Below are 21,597 nucleotides of genomic sequence, written 5' to 3'. Positions count from 1 at the left end.
GCCATCATGAACAAAAAGCCCAACTATTCAATATAATTTTTCTCCCAGAGTATATCCTCATGACCTAATTAACTGATGATTTAATCTGTCCAATTAAACAGGCAGCTACAATGACTACTAAAAAATAATCATCACATTACCTAAGAGTTCTCACTGAGCTATCCTGCAGAGGGACAGAACATTATTGAGTGATTATGGCTAAAAACATTATCCAATCGCTTGAAACAGACTAATGTTTGTTTACTGCAGAGTTCCAAACCGGTGGCCCGATAGCCTGAGTAATCGTTCACCGGGGAAATGCAATACATTGATTTCATTGCTATCGTGAGGGTTGATTGGTGTGGAGGGTGAGGTGGGAGCAAGATTCAAATTCAGGTCTCCTGCGGACCTCGCAGACTTGAGCGGGTTGGGAACCACTTGTTTAACCACTGGTAGACCACATTTTCATCACACAGGAGGGAAACCGGCCGACGCCGGAATTCGTAGTGTCGCAAAAGAATGGCGTGCCATTGGAATGTCGCAGGGGAAAGTAGCTGGGGATGAGGGAGTGTGAGGGAAGCACTCTCCCTGCCACTGGAAAATAGGGAGAGAAAATAGAGGAAGCGACACGCAATTGGGAGGAGCGAAAGAACGCGGAAATGGCGAGGAAAGTGACTGCATAAAGGAGTGGAAAACAAAGAGGCGTGGCCAGCCACCAAACAGAAAACAACTAAGGGCACACACACACAAGTTCGGTCGTAAAAACGTCCAGCGGAGAGAGAGAGAGAGAGAGAGAAGTGAAAGAGGGATGACAGGGAAGACGCGAGGCGACTAATGGGCCTTGTTCGCACCCGTGGAGAAAGAATGCCGAGAGGAGCTGCTACGCCTAGGACATAGGGGAGGGGAGGCTAATGTGGGCGAGCTGAGAGGACGCGAGTGACGAATGGAGACGCTTCGGAGATTGGGAAGCAGATACATAGTGCACGCTTGAGCAGCAGGGCCGTGCACAGTTTGGTAGGAGGACCTGAAAGAGGGATTTGAAGCAGAGAAAAGCAATTGCCATTCTGAACACGGGAATGTATTGTTGCAAGGAATGCCTTTGCCGGCGTATAGAGTTCTCGGGTTTAGAAACCAAAGGGTAAGACGCCATTGTAGCCACTTGGATAAATAGGAAACACAAACCTACCCTAAACCACTAGTGTTTTAATGCGCATTCCTCATCAACAAACATTGCCATCAGGATCAAACTGCTGAGTATCGCTACCGTCAGCAACCTCCTACTTGACTTCACGGCCAAATTTCCAAGTGCAAAAGTGAACGGAACTCTCCTTAGGCTGTCCTGCAGCGACGACATGTCTAGAACTCGTAGATAGTATATCTAAGCGCCGCCATCTCCATCTGCGGACAGCCCTCCCACAGGGCTCGATCACAGACCTTCCTTTTCCCATAGGAATCAGTTGCAACAGGACAGCACCCCCAAGCATCAGCGAGATAGGGAACGGAGGAGGAAAGATAATGATAAATTTTCAAGAATATATGAAGAAATATTGTTAGATCAAGTCTTGAGCGCTAAAAGCAAGATACGGTTATGCGTACTCCAAATAGTAAATACGCAAAAAAAAAGAAAATTGTGCTGTCGTCTCAGGTCACGCAATTACTAAAAGGGAGATGTCTAGAAATGGGTACAGCTGCTCTAACCCCCTCTTGGCCCCCGAGTGTCCTATCCACTCCAACACTTGCCTCCCCTCTTGCTGGGTCTATATCGCAATAAGTTTCACAGGTTAAGGAAGTACATCCTACAACGGCCGCAGCGCCTAGTCAGGGGGCGTGGAGTTCAAGGGAAGCGCTAGACGCCTCCAAACGAAACAAGAGAGGGCGCGCCGCCGCCGCCAACCACCGAGAATTGCTCGGAGATATCCTGACTTAAGAATCGGAGGCAACAAATGATGATATCATCACGAATTCCAGAAAAAGGTCCAAAAAGAAAAGCATTAAAATAATTGGAATTCGATGTCTCACGCTAATTCATGTCTTGAATTCGATGGAAACAAGATTCTCTCGAAATAAAATCTCCGAGGCAAGAGTCTGGTGCTTAACTGGCCATGAAATGGAGTATTTCTTTATAGGATGAGACAGGGGTAAGTATTTTTAAAGACTATTTTTCCATGACTTGTTCTCCTATCGTTGCCTACCCATCATATCTTTAACGCCGACGGCACAGCAACTCATCGATATGGCGACCAATATTTTCACACGGTCGTCATCCCGCGACAAAACCATGCTTAAGACAAACTCTTCGCGACCAGTCGAATTTCCTCCTATGAAACTTTCTTAAAATTCGTAATATATGGGATTACTTGGGATAAATGGAGTAGTCGCCTATAAACACTTAAATTACTCGCGACAAGAAGATAAACCTTGAAATTTACAAACCAAAAATCTTCCCTCGCAGCGGGTGATGTTTTGTAATAACGCAGGCGTTTCGAAAAATGACTCCTTTATCACCATCAGGACTTGTTTTTTCAGCTCTGGATTCACTCAATAAACAATAAAATGCTCAAATTTTTCGAGACATCCGAATAATGGCTAAACATCACCCATTGTGAGAAACTATAAACCCATTTTTGTATTCACTTCGACGGAAATTTTTATTTTAATCATTTATGAAGGCTTCCCATGATAACAAAACAACAGACCCCAACACGCTGTGTGCTACTGCAAGTATCGTGTGCCTAAGTGAAGGAAGTGAACCACCTTTCTATAGTGGGTAGCAAGATTCTACTTCACCACAGGCTGAGATGGGGAATCCTATTTATATGCTAAAACGAAGGGCATATATCTATCACAGCGTAGTCGATAATGCCACTAAACGAAGTTAATTAACGGAAGCAGCAATTCAAGGAATGGAGTTCATATTTCCACCTGGTCACATTCATCCCTCCCGACGTTCGATGGCCATGGTCATTTGGGTATGTCGTGGTGAATCCTTCTTCTACATGCAGGTACCCTCAGCTTGGCAAAGAGTTTCCACCCTTCTTCAGCCCTCTCAAATTTTCCTCAGCGTAGTCGCAAAGGAATGGCTGTATGGATTATCCACTAATGGAGTATCCAGCATCACGGTGTTATCTTTCAGCCCAATTTCGATTACGTCTCTTGTCAACGGCATGGCAAGAGCATCTCAACTGAGCATTTCACGCCAGCATTATGCATTATGATGGCCGGCCACGGCTCATTCTTCCGGCTTTCAGTCGGTGGTCCTCAATCCCCATGGATATCGAATTCCTTCCCCGACCCTCACACGCATCAGGCCACATTCGCAGGCAATCGAGAGGGCACAAGAGTACTCCTCTGACATGTAGTTGGCTATCCATTTTGGAAATGGGTCGAAAGTACGCCTTAATATAATACTCTGTAGGACCATAGAGATTTTACAGCTAAAATATTGCCCGTAATAAACCCTTCAATATCTAATATCCTGATAACAAACTTTAACAAATAGTTTCATCGCAAAATTATAGGACACGTAACTTGACTCCTGACGGCACGAGAAAGGGAGAAGAGAGGCTGCGCTGGCCCATTGCTTTACCCTTGAGAGTGAACATGGGCAGCTGATCTCGTTAATGCCGGCTCTTTGTAGCATTCTGGGTATTATGCAACGCCTCATAGCGTGCGATTCAGTCTAGAGATGGACCCACCTGGACGGCGTCTCCGTCGGCTGCCTTCTTGCCCTCCGGCTGCTGCTCCTCGTCCTCTGCAGTGGCGGCGGGTGCGGCAGTGCCGTTGAGCGCGGCCTTGGCGCCGTCCTCGTGCATGATGATCTTCTCGGCTGCGGCGGGGTCGTCGCCCGCGGCCACGCCGTCCGCCGCCTGCTTGCTGGGCGTCGTCGTCACGTCCATCGAACGCTTGCTCTGCTTGACGCCCATCTTGCCAACCGCGCGCGCAAACACACACCGCTCACACAGCTCCTTAACAGCGACAAAGGACGTCTCACAACACTGCTCTGCGCCTCCTCACAAAGATCCTTGCGTGCTGTGCCTTCGAGACGGAGTATGCAGTGGTTGCTCCAGTAGTCGAGGTCGCCGGAAGGGTGCCTCGGTCCCAGCGCACACTCACGAGGTCGTCTCGGCTGCAACAAACAAAAGAGAGAATAGAATAGATTAGAGGCAAGTGGATAAAGGGAAGGAGAGTGAGTCTCAAGCAGGCTCCCTTCAACGGTTGGCGGCGCGGCCCGCATACAAGTGTATGTGTGAGGTGGGGGGGGGGGGGAAGGGCATAGGGTGAGGGTGTTCTCGGATGGGGGGAAGAACAACTGCCTTGTAATGCGTTTTATTCGCCACGAGAGGAGGAAGGCAGATACACAATGGAGCGGCGACTCACCAATCTCCACACTCACAGACGCCATTCAACCCCCAATTCCCGTCTCCACCCCTCCCCCAAATCCCTTGCGTGAATCAAAGAGTTTCCAATGTGTGGCCACTGAATGACATTCCTCTCAAATTTAATGTCGTACGGCATATTACGAGTTCAGAGGCTATCGGACCGGGAATTCGCAGTCTGCCATGGGCGATGGACTCCACAATGCCAGCACTTCGCCACGGCGATCCCATCTCATACCCTTTCGTACGCCCAACCAGTCATCTGCCTGTGATTTACAACGTGATACGGAAATATTACAACATACCCGCACGCCGCGGACCAGACGCATGGATCACTGGAAACACTTGTCAGTCTCCGTAACTCGGTACTGGAGGATGATGTGCAAGATAAAACTTCTGCACAGAAGAACCCGATATCGTCGAGGAAGAAAACGATGTCACACACGCTAATTAAGGGGGATAATCAAAGGAATGAAAGGATGAAACCATGGTAAAGCCGCCGAGGGATCAACAGGAATGAGACAAAAGTCAGCGTAAAAGTGAAGGACGGGGTAGCAGAGAAACTGGTGCGCGATTGGCGGGGATGGAGAGCGAAACGATATCAATGCCGAAGACTGCGTATGCCAACCCGAATTACACCCACACTGACTGAAAGAGGGTAAAAAAACCTACCCCAGCCCTGAAAACCGCCTCCGTCACGGCTGGATGCGTGCTTCTAGGCAGCCAAGTGTACGAGGTGCAAGGGCTGCAGCAGGAGGCTTTACTACGAGCGAGAGAGCGAGCGAGTGATCTCAACGTGCCAAGGACGCGGCGTTATCAGCGCGGGGGAGGCATTCCGTGGTTCCAGGAAAACAGTGACGAGGTGCCCTGCGCCACTATCGACGGCAGAAGCCAAATCATGCACTAAGGCCGCTTTCGTTGCATTAAATGCCTTAATCAGAGCCACGACTGACTCACTCGGGCAGGAGGCCGCGGCGGCTTACATTCCAGCGATGACATTCTCGAAGCGTGACTCAAAACGCGCATCAGGTTTGCAGCCTTCTTTCGTGACGTTTTTAAAGTCCATGCAATCGATTTGAAATTCTGTAAGTGCACAGAGTTTCCCCTTTTCAATGTTCTAAAAGCAAATTTTATGCATGAAAATGCATACGTATGAAATATTCAATTGTTCTATCTTGCGGGCAAAACGCCGTTATATTTGGACTTACCGAGATGTATGGTTTTCCGATACGAGCAAATTGACAACAAATAGCATTATAGACGGCCCATATACTCCCAAGCACCCCAGAAGAAAATTTCTGACAAAGTCCCGATTGCACGTTATTTTGCCTCAATTCGATATCCTCCGTTCAGTTCCGCAAATTTTTTCCCATTACCCTCGAGAATCTGTCTACCTGTGGGTGTATTCTTCCTTTCCTTTTAAACCTTCCCTTAATCACTGTTTTCAGCATTCCTACGATTTTTATTACGCACTTATGACTAGTCACAATGCCGTTCACATTCATATATATTTCTTTATGCACGAGGAACAGCATTGGTATAACTGCACATTGAAATACGAGTTTTCGCCCAAAATTTCCAAAAAATATAGTGAAGAGAGCCGAAGTTATATATTTAGGTCAGTCAAAAGAGTACTGTAACGTGCGCATATTATGAAAATTTCGAAACGAAAATGACATTTACTTCGCTTCTCCGAGCAACCTCCTTGGAATGGATAGAGGGGCACCCCTCCCACTTACCTCCTCCACCCCACCCCCCTCCCTTTCCCTTGAGTGCACGTGCACCGAGACTCCCATGGCTCGCTACCCTCGCTGCGACCTTTCCCAAACACACCTCCTCCACCCATATCGGGGTGGTCTCTACCGGATTGACAACTCCGGAGTGGAAAAAGTGATTAAAAGGCTGGAGCGAATATTGCAAAATGGGATTCTTCAATCGGACATTATCTGTCCCCTCTAACACCGCGCATTCAAATGTATTTATTAAAGTCGCCACTCGCGTCGCTGACGGAAGGGCGATGTGAATTTCTCATAAGGCGGAATAACTCAACATCGGAGCTGTAAAACGAAATTTATGCAATGATATCTATCGAATATATTGACAATAAACGGATCGATACTATGCGCTCACCGCAATAGATATTTATGATACGGGTTGAAAATACCGCGACAGTAGTATAAGAGGCAACAAATTAGATATCTTCTTCGGGAGAGACCCTGTATGTAGTGCCCTGGATTGTCATTGGGTTCTGCACACGGTACCAACATGATAAGCCCCGAAACCACGCGACCTCCACCTTCCCGTGATAAAAAAGACCACTGATTCGCAGCGGTGAGCTCATTTCCATTGAAAATTGTATTTCCGTCTAATTGATAAATAGAGTATGTGAGGAAGCATTAGGCTATGAAATAAAACCCTTCGTTTTACTTTATGATACCTTTCGAGATTCAAGCCTCTCCTCCAATTCGGGCGGTTTAAAATTTCTTGAGGGCGCTGCGAAACCATTACCCTGATTTGAAGACCCTCTGACGCTCGGACAATTGCCGACTGCGATAGGATCATCGTCAAAGATTAAAATATACATCAGCATTATGATCACTCCTATGCCTAAAAATAGAAACACTAATTGAATACATTACATAGTTTTTAATAGCTATATATGTCGCTATTTACACCGGTTACTCATGTAATAATTATTTGTCAAGTGTTTGGTCTGAACTAATACAATTTCGACCAATTTTAAGGAGTTAAATAATTGTTTTGAAATTTCAATTCTTTTATCTAGCACGTAAAAGTACGAATCATTCAGGGTGAAATGCAGAATAACATGGCATCCGAGACTAAGATCAATTCCACCAACTATTCTTAACAGATGAATGTTCTCGGCATCAAAACTAATTCAAACCTGAGCAAGTGAGGAAGAGCACTAGTTGCCTCAAAGACAGCCTTCTCAGTATTATTGGATGCACAATCTTCATGAGAAATCCATAGAAACACACCACCTTGAGAACCCAAGATATATGCACTATCTATATTCCAATTACGATTGGTCCAATAGGGTAGTTTCCTTGATTAAAGAAAACGAAAGGCATTGATTGCGATTCGCTAACCACCATTAGTGTATTAATATTATACTAATTACTTGGTTTTAGAAATCTCAATTTAGACGAATGGCAATGGTCAATTTTAACCTCATTTGAAAAAGGCCAGATTGGCGATCATGCGAAGCCACTCCATGTGACGTCACAGGGACCTATTTCTGTACCAGTAGATAGGAGTTTTACATCGTCTGAGGTTACCAATGCATGCATGAGGCACAGATCTCAGGGAAACATTTCTAAATAATCACCTATTAAAATTGCCTATGACCAGAAAGTTTCCTTCGTTTGATAGGGTATTAATAATCCTTATTTAAGCCAAGCGCTACCTACTAGCAGAGTACTCTACCCTACCGCCATGCTCGGTAGCAAGCAGCCTGCATCGTAGCGGCGTTCATAGCCTAGCACCCAGGTGGTCTCACACAGCAGCAGCCAGACGTCACACGGGCTTTTCCCAGTATGCACACTTAGCCCTCGCGTTTTCGCGCGCTGAAAATTTTCACTTTTCATTTAATCGCGAAAAATATATATCGTCATTTAAAAATCTAAAAGCGTGAATTACGTACTCCAGGAGTAGTAATCTTTCGATTTGGGCAATAAAAAAGTAAAAGGAAACCGCCTTATTAAGATACGAATGACTACATACGATCTTTACTTTCAGTATACAGATCTAAATGTCAACTTATGCTGACCCACTAGCATAAAACTGTCCAGTAATACCACTTCATGTTGTTAACCCAGAAACCTTATCGTGATATTAGATAATTTGCATATACCGAACGGAATCAAACGCTATTGCCTCATCTAAGCACATAAATTATTCAGAATAAAATGTAACACGAAATTATTTAAAACGTAAAAAGCACGACGGTTAGAAAGAACAAATGAGGGAGTCTTTCCGGCTGACAACAGTGCTGAGATATTATTTAAACGATGGGGCTGCGCGTTTGATCCTGCAGCTGGAACGCGCAGGATAAAAGATGAATTAGACGAGTTGAGGCAAATGCATGGATAACTAGAGCAGAATACGGTAAATATCCAGAACCTTAGAGAATTGTTCAGAGCAAAGGGAGTCATTGATTTGTCCACCGCTATCTTTACTGTGGGTCATTTGTATATTTTAGCGATATAAATGGGGATTAGATTGGAAACAGCAGACGTCACATAGGTCGAGGTAATGAATAGGTCGGAAACGCAGGCCGCCGCAAAAACATTCACGCGCGGCGAGGGGCGTGAGTAGGCTCCAATGGCACGCGCGCATGCAGTCCAAACGTCTCAAGGTCTCGCAGAGCGAATGGTTTCCGCGTTCGGAGAATGGAATGAATGGAAGTGAGTAAAGTGGCCAGCTGACCGCGGTGCCACGCTCACTTGGAGGAACACACCGAATGACCCGCGCAATTTTGTCTTCATTTGGAATGGAATGCCTCAGCACACAGTCACCCACAACCACACACACTCTGAATTGGTTTGCGCTTACAAAAACTCACAATATTGCACATAAATGGATACTAATGCAGCAAAAATTATTAACCCAACTACCAGGCGGATATCATGAGTATCTTTAATTTCGTCCGTGGTTAGGTCGCGCTATCCGAATGATAGCCTCAGTCACCCATTCAGTGATACGACCAATATGCCGATATATGGATAGTAGGATTTAGGTTAGGAGCCGGGACAAAGGCAAAGTCGAGGGAAATTATTTGTTGGAATTGTAAAAAAGACGTGAATATTTTACGACACTTTTCCACATTAGGCTACAAACTACAGTACCCACCTTTCCATTCAAGTGGAGGCACATTCGGAGTTCAATGCTGAGGAAGACTTGGGGAAAGGAGAAAGAACGCAAATTGTATTCCAAAAGTAGCTGATTTTCATTCATTTCGGCAACAATGTACTCGTAAGTTTAAAACAGTTATCGCCATTAGTCTAGCCACAAAAAGTAATGCTAAGAATAATATCAAATCGGTTTTTCAAAATTCATCACAATCCGCGCAAGAGAAACACTTGCATTTTGGACGCCTTCATTGAACACTCAAACCCGTCTCCAGGTTGATTGGTAGGGAATAAGCGTGGCCACTCAAAACGCCCTTCCTGACGCTACCGAAATTGACATGGAAGTGTAAACATGTGACAGGGGTTACCAGCATACACCATTACCCACATTAGTAAGGCCTACCAAGAGCTTACGCACATAAATCACATACTTAAGGATACATTCCTGAAGACACCCCTCTCATTTCCGTTAAAAGGACCTGCGCGATCGATAATATCGATTGAGAATATGGAAGCGTGATAATCGGGCCATAAATGAAACAAAGGGATATACTGCCCGGAAAAGGACCAACATTTATAGCACGTGCATCCTGCCGCGGGGTATCACACCACTCGCAGGAAAAATGAAATTCTGAACCTCATCCGCGAATGATTTGGAGATCAATATCCAATCTAATACAACAAGCATGGTCTCCCTTCCATCTTGGTCTTCCGAAAATATTTCACGAAGCAACTTTTGCATTTCAAATTAATTCCAATAGATTAACAGCAGTCTACCCATGGTGCCCAACCCAGAAGTCACGACAGCAGATTCCGAATGCTACGGATGACGGGGACTGAGATGGCGTCGTCACTGCTGACAGAGATCAAGGAAACGGAGAGAGAGGGATGGTGCTTCGACGATGCCAGGCGACTCATCATCTCCTTCTTCGAAGACGAATGACTCGCGGCCGTCCTCACTGATTGCTTCCGCCTAACTCCCAGCATCGCACTAAAGACCGCCAATGCCGAGACTAACCAAATGCCACCAAACAACTGCCGATATCGAAGATCCCTTCCACAATCTGGCATAAATGTCTTATCTCCTCTTAAAAAAAACTTTTGTTGTTTCTCCAGCAGAGCATCAATAGTGATGTAATCAATATTTTTAGGCTATACTTGGTGACACTACTTCATAATAATTTAACTACTTTAGTTAATTATTAGTGAGTTAATAGTTTTAGTTAATTCCACAAATATAGTTTCACACGACCAGTTTCGTCGCTGTGCGACAGCATCAGGATATTATTCGACAATAGGGAAGTGCACTAGTGTTTCAAATGTACCAAACACATTTTTTAAATTAGAGTTCAGAATAACATAATGTCGTAAAACCACAGTTTAAATCCTAATAGTGAATACTTTATTCGAGATGACCGTCTGAAATATGGAAAAATTCAAAGGCCGCGAAAACGGGTGCCCATGTTGAATATTGGCCGTGACGTCACAAGGCAGTAGCAGAAGGCACCTTCTACACCGTTTAGTTATACCACTATTATTGCATAGAAAAATTACAGAATTTGAGGGTATCCGTTTTTTGCTGTCATAAAATATCTTCAGAATATATATGTGGCTGCTTCTCTTTTGAGTAAACGACTTCATCATTGCGTAATATATTAATATTCATTTACGTGTCAACTTCAAGTTTGGAAAGAGTAGTACGAATAGCACATTGAATCTTTAATAAAGGCATGATGGCATTTATTTTTCGCTGGGTATATTTTGACACAATGCCGTTTATCATGCCAAAACTTTTGTTGTAAGAACCGAATCAAACTAATAAACCTATTTCAGACGTTTGCTGCAAGACATATTCGTTGCGTATGTATTCACGCCGGCCGGAACGTTCGCCCTTCGCAACTAGAATCATGGGATGTTAGCCTTATTTCCGAGCTCGCTGGTTGTTGCAATGGTTCGCTGTCCAGGATGGGTTCAAGAAAAGATAATCTTGGTTGGGAGAAGGATAAATTCCAACGATTTATAAATGGTACACCAAACTTTGATGTAATTATGGTTACTGAATTTTTGAATAAGGAGGACAGGTTCAACGCTCCATAGAAATGCGAGACGTTAAGGCTAACAAGGGGAGACCGCGTACCTTGCTGCATCTTTTTCAATTAGGGCGTTAGTTAGGCTGTAATTAATTAATTTTCTTGTGTTACTTTTTACAAATTATATATATAAATTCAAAATGTCCACTATTTTTCAATGGGTCGGTTGGGGTAGTGGTAGCGTGCACGTTTGTAGGAATAGATCTCACCCGAAGGACCGTGGTTCAAGACAGCATCACGGCATTATTTTTTGTTGTCTTCATTGTGATTATACGGCATCAAGTTTATCATTAATTATAATTGCAGCAATCATTGACATGAGACAATTTTTTTATCATCATTATGGCGTTTAGGTATTTTAGCAGTGTCACTACAAACGCAGAGATACGATGACTACAAGGGTTGGTGTGCGCTAAAATGTTAATTTTTTCTTTGCTTATACTGACCAACTTCCACATTAAAAATGAAAACCACTCTTGCAAGAGCACATACCATTAAAGGCTCGCAAGCAACAATATGCGTACAGGCATAATTAATAAGAACACAAAGCGAATATAAAATGCCATATATCTCGAACACTTGTAATTCACATTACTCCAAAGGGAGTTTACTTACTCAGTACATACCTCAGTACCTTGTACTCAGTACCTACCAGTTTACCTCAGTAGCAGTGCTAAAAGAACCATTCTGAAATATAATTTCAACTAACAAATAGGATGAAATAAAAGTTGATAACCCTGGACCGGGCGCGCTGGCGTATAAAATACGTCAATCTTTGAAAACCAAGGATTTCGACATTGTACGTACATTCTGGGCTATAATGGTCTCGTATATTCTTACAATGTACTTTGACTGCCTGTATTGCGAGTTTTCAAAGTTCGAGGTATTATTGTAGCTAATATTTTGGATCAGCAAGATGAACCCGTCACCAGTGGAGTACAAATTACGCCGCGCGACCTGCCGTGTACCTTTATATCTGTATCACCTATAAATGTACTAATTTCAACAAATAAAGATTAACTTTAACAAAAATCGTTTGTTATCATATATGCACATATCATGGGCAAAATACGCATTTTGCCCGGTCGTGTAAAAAAACAGTCGCGCCATAATTCTTTAACCAAACTACTTTCAGTTTATAAATTACGTAGGTCTACGCGGAAGATGCTATATTTTGACTCAACACACTTTCTGATGTGACTGAGGTACCTATTAAGTAAATTATTATAATATAAATATCAATTTGATCTTACAATACCTCCAAATGATCTTCAAAACAGAATATCATCGATAGGTAAGAGTCAGGAGAGGCCTTGAACCATTTATTCCGTATAGCTTGTGCTTAAGGCACGGGAATGAATATCTTCTCCAGGCTTTTGTTTCGACGTCGAGATGAAATTTGGAACAAAAAATCATTTATAATTCTATTTTGAATTCATATTTTCGGTACTAGACGACATTTTTAGGAAGCAAACTCCACCGATTCCCGGAAACTCTCGCCGCGCTAAAGAAGGCGACGGAATTCAGCGATACTCCACTGGTGACTACTGCCTTGTGACGTCACATCTCAATCAAGATGGAGGCACTGTGTTTCAGCGCAACATGAAATTTTCCGACTTTCAAAACGTTTTAAAGTGCATACCCCAGTTGCAGAAAATAAAAGTGACTATACTAATGTTTCTTTTTTAGGCTAAACTTTCAAATTCAGCAATAAAAAAAAATTAGTGCACTTCCCTATTATAAGGATATCGAATTTTAACTCCCAAGACACATAACATAGTGTCACTCAGGGGTCTCATGAGGAAAATATGTTCTGGTATCATCACCAAGAAACATATAGGTAAATTGCTGGTAACGTAAATATACTTTCGCGTCTACGGAGAAATCGCTACTTAACATTTTAAATGAGTTTTCGGGAATTAAATCAACTCCTCCATGAAAAAATAAGCGCGAAGTTCCAACTTTCGCGGAATGACTTAGTAGCGAAGGAAGTTATTTCAGCCCAAAAACATGATAGTTATGATCCGAAAATTCATATCGTGGGACATCAAAACTCATACCCTCTAAGTTGATACACCATACTACAAATTCCTATATTGTAGCCATCGCCTTCACGCATTTTCCTGGGCGTCCAACTAATTACCTTCAAATAGAAAAAATGAAAAGCATCAGTGGAGCTTCCAGGCAAGAGACATGTGCCAGAAGCGGCGTTCGAGTGGGTCCCAAAAGGAAGTTATCGGATGCATCGCAAAGAACAGCGTCACGGTTCGCCCCCGGCGAGAGGATAATTTACGAAAGCAATCCGGTTCCGCTCAATGCATTTTCTTCCGGCCGTCCAAAATCCCCAATTAGGCACTTATATGCCTGGATTTAGAGAAGACGTCCCACGAAAGTGACATATATCCTCTGAGGATGCATAAGCATGGACTTTTCCCTCTGTTACGATACATTATCAACTTCATGTTGAACCACCTACATTCATATTGAAGACTTCCTCCTCCACCCAATGGAGAGTAAATACTATGGGTGTGTGTGAGTGCAACGCAGTGCACGCAAGTGACTGCATTGTCGCAAAGAATGAAATACCATGCAGAGGATTAGGTTGTAGCGGAAAAAGTTCTCCTTTGACTCAAACAGCCCCACAATATATACAAATACTACCGTAACACTTAATCTAAAAAAAACATACATTTCATCACATACCCCGAATGTAATATACCCCTTATTTAAGTAACCTGAAATTAACAGACACGTTTTGATGTCACTAATTGGATAATTAGATAGGGCACTAAGTGTAGATTAGATGTTAAGGATGATAAAAGATAAGATGATAAAACAGGCAAAACAAAAAAATCCTAGCCAAGTTTCTAGTCTCATGCGACTTTTAAAACCAAGATATACGCAGGTTTAAAGTAATAAATTAAATAATAAATAAAAAAACATGACCCGTCGGAGGGCGTAGCCAGCGGCGAGTTGGGGGAACTAGACTCATCCGCTCAGCGAGAGGAAGGGGGGCTGCGAAAGCATGGGGAGAGGGCGAGGGGCCGTGGTGGGGATGGAGAGAGTTCTCTGGGTGTTTGGGATCATCTCTTGCCTTCCTCCTAGCAGCGATGCACAGGGGAGAATACGGACGGGAGTAAGGGAGGAGCTTGTAAGATAATTAAAGTCTTTTCTTTTCTAGGCAGAAACGTGCGAGCTTTTGCAGTTCCAATTTCCAGTCTGTCTCGTCTTGTTTGGGTCTAATACTAAGACAGGCCTGAATTTTTACGGTTCTATTAATGGAGTACCATATATTTTTGTGCGCTGAAACCAAAAACTGTCTTATTTTTACTAGATTAAGTCGGAACTTTTTTTTAATTCGCCATCTGCCAATTTCTAAACCACCATATGTGGGTGAAAATAGAAAACATAAGACGCACAATTATACGTGTCCTAACGCGTAAAAAAACAGCGTATGTGCACATACATACTTTTTCTAATTATTGCATGTAATACTTATTACATTCATCAGTGGATGTATCAGTGGAAGTTCATTTAATATGATTAAGCTAATTCGAGCAAAAGTATGCTATTGTAGTAAAAACTTCTCATCGCTTTTTTGGTGCCGTCTAATAAAGGAAATCGTGATTAGTTGATAAATCGATAAATAAAAGTTACGGAACCATGATAAACGAAGTTAAATTAGGTCGGAAATACGTCATATTTGGCCTTTCGGTGTGGTGGGTGCGCATTTCTATTCTTGGTATCATACGGAGGCAAAACACTAATTGCGCAAAGTTATTGGTTGTCACCGATGAACACAGGACATAAGTGACTCATGCTATCGGAGTGTTTAAAAATTGGGGACCTGGGCAGTGATTCTCGTTCTCCTTTCGCGCGGGTCTTCGCTTCGCCCCGGCAACTCGAAGCGAAAGTTTTCTCCGCGATTATATCGTCTTTTTCGCCCCGCCTATAGCTTCAGTTCGGGTGACTTCGTTCTCTTGACGAAATACTGTGACTTAAGCAATGACGAATTACCCATATGTCAATGGGCGCAAGATAGTTTCAGCGATCAACATATGCCTCCGCTGTCAGAAACAATTAAACAGCGCGAGGCACGTTCGTAAGGTCAAATGATAGAGACCTTGTAACCTTAAGATTGGTTGAGAGCCACTCTATCCACTACACCACTACTTCAATTACTAAATGGCATTATCTAAGATGACAAAACTGCGGTCAGCTTCTTTCTTAATGTTTCCATTGAAACGTTCACGAGTATTAAGCCGCGTTTACACCGGAGTTTCAAACAAAATGTTTCAAACTTTAGTTTGAAACTGTTGTTTCCCACAAAAGTATGAAATTTTTGTTTTATGGTTTTTATTCCCATGTTTCATGCAAATGTTTGAAACACTTTCGACCTTGATCAATACCCTGATGACAGCATGACGCGACGAACGATCACGTGAGACAGTGGCAGTGGAGGGGGAAGCGCGGAGGGGATTCTGATTCATGTTTCAACGGCACATAGTTACCGAAACAAGCGTTTCAAACTAAACTTTGCAACGCCCTTTGATCTTTGCCGACTTCAGGTGGAAACAAAAATTTCTTTTTCAAACTCCGGTGTAAAAGCGGCTTAAGAACCGAAACAACAAGTTTTCTCAAGAAATCCAACACATTTATAAGCTCAGAATAACAGCACTCCCACGATAACACAATACGATTATCAAAGAAAAGCTTCGCGGTTCATTCAAATGCAAACCCCATTTTAATCCCATGAATTTAATTACGTAGAACGACAAGACGAATAAAACTATACACAAGTTGTATGCCAATCATCTTAATTATGTTTTCGTTCACTATATGCTTGCCAGTCACAACGAGAATAACTTTTTCGTAGCCAGAAGGACGAAGCGAAGCATTCCTGGCGAAATTGCAAGCGAATGAAAATGAGAATGCGAATGCATACACCGTTCGCTAATCTTTTCGACAAATAGCGAAGGCGATAGCAGAAAGAACCAGAATCAGGCTCCAGGAAGGCAGTTCGCGTGAAAAGAGGGGAGCTGCCAAGGAGAGGGGGGGAAACTATTCGATAGAAACCACTTCCCATTGATCTCAGGTAACTTGAAACTTTTACTCGAAGACAGTGAAATCTGCTACAGAACTCCAGGCTCTATCCATTCCTAATCCCCACTCCACTACCATTTTTAATTTTTCACGGGGAAACTACTTCCATACTTAAAATAATGCCAACAATGCACCGTGTTTGGTGTCATTTTCCTTTGATTGTTGTGCAAATACGAATATTTCAATCCAATCCAGATACTTCATGATTTCCCCTAATTAAGTCATGCTTTTACACTTAGACACACACAATAGATCTCAATTTTTTGGCCTCGAGAAGCTGGGAGCTCTGAAGAAGATTGGCTGAAAAAGGTCAGTCGACGAGAAAGGGAAAGGGGTGAAACACGTTGCTTTTGTTCTCGTGTCACTTGATATTCTGTATGGCCTTCGCAACATGAAACCTGCGCGAGCAATGATCTGTGCCAGATGATTATTGGGAGGCTGCGGAAGGGAGGAAAACGTTAGAAGGTGGACTGAGGACTGATGGGTGGGGGATAGTGGATTTTAGGAAATGCGGGACGTAGTTACTATTCTACGGTGCTGAGCTTGTCCCGAAGGAAGTTCCATCTCTTCAGCGATACACAAGAAGATTCGCGAATATTCACACTGTGTCAGTCGTATTTAGCCTTAAAATGTTTCCGTCAGCAAGAAACACAGATGCCTACTAGAGCTATGATGATTAGAAACACGACGCCATAATTTTGTGTTGATCACAATTCTTTTTTTTTAACAATTCGTATACTGATCAGGGTCTACAAGATTAATACGCCGGCAATAGATATGCAAACCTCGCGCAATTTTTGTTTTCCGTACTGGCTGGTGGCCCCTGCCCCTCGTCCACCGACGCGTCACTCGGCAAGGGAGGCCGGATGTCCAACTGGCCAATCCACACCCCCACCGCTGCGGCGGCGGCGTCCGTTCCACCTGGACTCATCGACGGAAGGAAACCCCTCTCATTCGCCATACGTGGACTACACACCGCGGCCCGTGACTACGACGCCCATACGCATGGACGGCAAAGGAACCAGAATATCCACCACAAGCTGGCTAACGTCATAGTATCAACTGTAGTCGGAGCTAAACGTGTGGGAGGGAGTGGCAAACCTCTGCTGGGTGATGCGCATAAGCAGGGCAGAAACGCTAATTCGGGAGATCGCAGCTGCAACTCAACTCTTTCGGTCGGTGAACAGAAGAAAATGCGATAGAGTAAACACTGCCACTAATCATAAGACGATTACTAAGTATTTGAGATGCACTCCGTTTATGATTTGCGGGTGATAACAGCATCTCGCGTACCAGTGAGTGTACCAACCACATATTTCATTACTCAGGCATTGCTAATTCCTTAAAAAGTTCTATCAGAAATTCATTAATAAGTATACCTACCTTCCGCAAATTGCTATCTGATAAGGCAGCTGCATTTCCAGAGGCAACATAAATACGAAGGCTTCCAATAATTGAAAATGCAATTACAACTGGAAGTTATCAAGTAAAAGTTTCGGTTAAACATTGTGTTAATAAACATGGTTTTATAACCGGTGCCAGACACATTGAGAAAGTGATATCACTGTTGTGTCAATGAAAAAGTACCCAAGAGTTCTGTTCAAACAATGACGGGCCTTTAGAGATCTACATGATAAATACCTTCAATACCCAAAGGACTCTCTGTGTATCATCATCTGTAATTATTTAAATTCAGGTTGTTAATATCGTAGTGCATTATTTGTATTGCATGAGTATATAATTAGGCACAGGATACACGACTGAATTACATGCCCCTGAGTGCATTAAGAGGTAGAAATATAAGACTCGGACGAACTTTTGAGTATCATTTGGCGGGCACGCATGTCATTTATTAGAATTACAAAAATGCCGCTTTCATTTCTCTATCAAATTAATAACGAAGAAATTTTAAAAGTATAACGTATAGGAGATGATTGCACTAAAATTGTTCAATCACACGGCTGTACAGACTTTCGGCGTAAATATAACAGAAGCGCCTAAATTAAGACAACCAAGGATGCAATATTATCACTTAAGCTTTACAGTTAGAATTCAATTTAAGGAACTTGTTTAATAAGAATTAAAATATTACACAACGGAAGTCACTACTAATATTCGAGACCAAAAACAACACCGGAAAAAGGTTAACAAATAAGAATCAAATTGACCCCGACATTCACTTACCTAGTCAAAATTACTTGCCGATTTCAAACATATCTTTCTTCAATTTCGCGTAATTTACGTACTAATTTCCGGATTTCGATATTAGTGGAAAAATAGGCTGTTTTGGAAATTTCCCACCTCCACATTCTTCTAATCGATTCGAGGCTAAGACGGCATTATCATGTTTAAAAAAAATACCAAAATTTTCTTTGCGAACATCTTACGGTTGTATTCAAAGTAGCTGTCACTATTGGTCAACACCTAATATAAGGCAGAATAATTCGTGACTCCTTCGTCAGTATTATAAATGGTGTGTATAGTTCCAAGGGAAATAAAAATACTATACTTTTTCATGTATTTTTCCAAGTCAAAAACAACACTCCTTTGCTACTAATCTGTTGTTAAGCACCTGTAGAGTGTAATAGTACTCCAATTACGTCACCACAGGATGCTCGACCACCTACCTTGCATTGGTAGTACCATACGCCTTAGATCATGCCCACAGTGCTGGGGCAAAACATTGGATCCAGCATCATCATCTTTACCCGATGACCTTGCCGGACCACTGTCGACACAGCGAGTTTTGGTCAGCCCAACACAACCTGCTCAAAACGTGGAGGGGCACGACGAAGGAAAGTTAGGTGCGGAAGGACTCAACGGCGAAATGTATTTGTTGGAGAATATGTTTTTTAGTGTGAACACGCCTGACTTTGAACTGGAGCAAAGAGGAACGCTGGGGGGAGGGATTGTAAGTGGCTCGAACATCTCGCCATTCACAAATCGTACGAGCGTGACCTTCCGCTGAACCGGATTCACTCATTGGAGTCTGAGTTCGCAGTAAATTGAAGGGGTCGTGATGATATTACGCGTGACTCATAAGCGAAGCGAGAAAGTTCCTTCATGAGGTGATTAAACAGCTGGGTGCGTCAAATGGATTCAACACGCGGGATTACAGTCGCGATTGTTTGCGAGGAAATTAATGGTTTTTGAATAGAAGACTTCTGTTAAAAATGCTTCTTATCCCACTTTATTTATTAATCAAGACTCCACCGACTCTACATACAAATGACCTCATTAATTACGACCCTACCTTTGTCTTAGATTTCAATACCTACTAATTGTAAGTTTCATTATAGTCAAAGCTATGCATTATAATCGTCTTTTTAGAATAATTGGAATTTAAAACACTAGGCAGTCATTTTGATAATAAGACCTCGTGATCATATCATGTCCCCCAGTGGATAAGCCATATGAGTAGTTATGAGGCTAAAAATTTTGGAGCACTGTCTAAAGTGTTTCAATAATGGAAACCTTCGTCTCCATTAATCCTGTGCATGCCAATATCAAGAGAGAAATGGCGACGGCGGGAATCATAGCGCTCCATCTGATGTAAGTATTCGCCCCGGGGGTGCGATGGCCAAGGAGGTGTAGCGATGAGTATATGAGGTGATTAGCATCGATCGCAATGCAATTTACTCATGCTTATGCTTATGATTAACAACAGTTAATATTTCAAAAATCCCTCGTGAGCATTCTAGTATTCTATGGTATACTAGTATAACAACATACTTCCCCTTAGTTTATTTTTCGTCATTCCTTTTGCGATCACTCGCTCACTCGATAATTTAACCCGAAGGTTGGGATAGGTGATGGTAGATCCATCCCCAGGCCTTGTCACAGGCTGTGAATTTTCACAAATTTCGAGTAGGAGGGCGAGAGAGGCACTTCCCTTTTCCACGGCGTCGTCGCAATGGCTCTGCTTCCGGAGTAAGAAGGCCTCACCCGAGAAATGAGCCGGGACTCTAATGTCAGCATCCAAGCATTCTTCCCACGGGATAACCACGCCCACGCTTCAACTTTTATGACATTCACTCGGCATTCAGTTCTTGGGAGAGATTTTCCGGTATCTTATTCTGCGATAGGCCAAGTTTCTTATGATTGCGAAGAAGTATATTCCCAGTAATCCCAAATGTATACCCACGGGTTCCTAATCAAGAGAGAAGAAGCATAATGGTCCTCGCAGCAAATTTAATCGTCATGATTTTTGTGTATGAATTTTTCGCGACTCCCGTTCCGAGTCGGGTTGTAATAATAGTAGTGGCGGCAGGGGGAGGGGCCCCCCCACCCCTTGTATCCCCCCACCCCTTGGCCTCACTTGGAGGCCGAGTCTCGTACATCCAACGCTGCCGGAAGGACAAGGGGCGGGGGTCCGCTCGCGGGAACCGGATGTTGAAGGGGGGGACTTGTAAGGGCTCCTCCGTGGCCTTCCTCCACCCCTCCTTCGCCAGGCTGTTTAACCCCTTTCTGCACCACCACGGTGGCGAACGACGCGTGTCACCACCGGGATGCCTTGGCGCTTCTTAGGCGGCCTCATGGCGCCGCCTCGTGCGGGGGGGGGGGCCCTCTGCACACCTGCAATCTCACACGGCTGCGTCTGAGAGTACCTCGATTGAATTCTACGTAGAAGTATCCAAAGTAGCCGCGCAGATTAAGAAACTGTTGACCAAAGAATATGAAATGGATATTGAAGGAGACGCTTTCTTGAAATGGATCGGAGTAGATATTCCATTGCTGGCTAAACAAAAACGTGATGCTATGCCAAAAAAATGTTCCGCATTCTACAAATACAAGACGGGCCCTGTGCCTCTGATAAGGATTTCACAAAGAGCACACGATGACAGTCGAACTTTATTGAATGGCCAATGACAGCAGGATTTTCACATAGTGTAGGTTTTCTCATACCCCATTTACACTACGCATCTGCCGATCCCGGTCGGGACTACTCGCGCGTTTACACGCCTAAACGTTAACATCGTAACTCAGTGCTGCCTCGTTGTGGAATTGTGTCAACAAATGACGACGTGACTGCGTGAGGAAATTGAAATCCTGGAAATTAAGTAGAGAAAGGATATTAACGTTTTAATGTGCTAAAACCTAGACCGAACTGTCAGTAAACTTTAAATAATGTAGAATTCATTAAGAGAATCTGTCCAAAATTTAAAAATATTCATGCGA

At 43.3% G+C, this 21,597-nt stretch overlaps 1 protein-coding gene across 4 annotated transcripts in view; it reads right to left on the bottom strand.

Moving 5' to 3' along the window:
* The window catches only part of LOC124158038 (A-kinase anchor protein 200-like), a 66,915-nt gene that overhangs the window by 27,358 nt on the left and 17,960 nt on the right, over positions 1-21,597 (bottom strand). For 3 of the 4 annotated variants that reach the window (XM_046533192.1, XM_046533193.1, XM_046533195.1), the window contains exon 2: positions 3,675-4,105. In XM_046533192.1, the coding sequence (XP_046389148.1) occupies positions 3,675-3,902 (228 nt within the window). In that variant the 5' untranslated portion in view covers positions 3,903-4,105. Of the gene's footprint in view, positions 1-3,674; positions 4,106-5,027; positions 5,181-21,597 lie in introns of those variants that run through there. The other variant, XM_046533194.1, reaches the window with a different exon arrangement.

This window comes from Ischnura elegans, chromosome 4 (assembly GCF_921293095.1).
Source record: "Ischnura elegans chromosome 4, ioIscEleg1.1, whole genome shotgun sequence".
Lineage (NCBI taxonomy): Eukaryota > Metazoa > Arthropoda > Insecta > Odonata > Coenagrionidae > Ischnura > Ischnura elegans.
The sequence above is the reverse complement of the archived record's forward strand: the minus strand, read 5'-3'. Positions and strand labels throughout refer to the sequence as shown.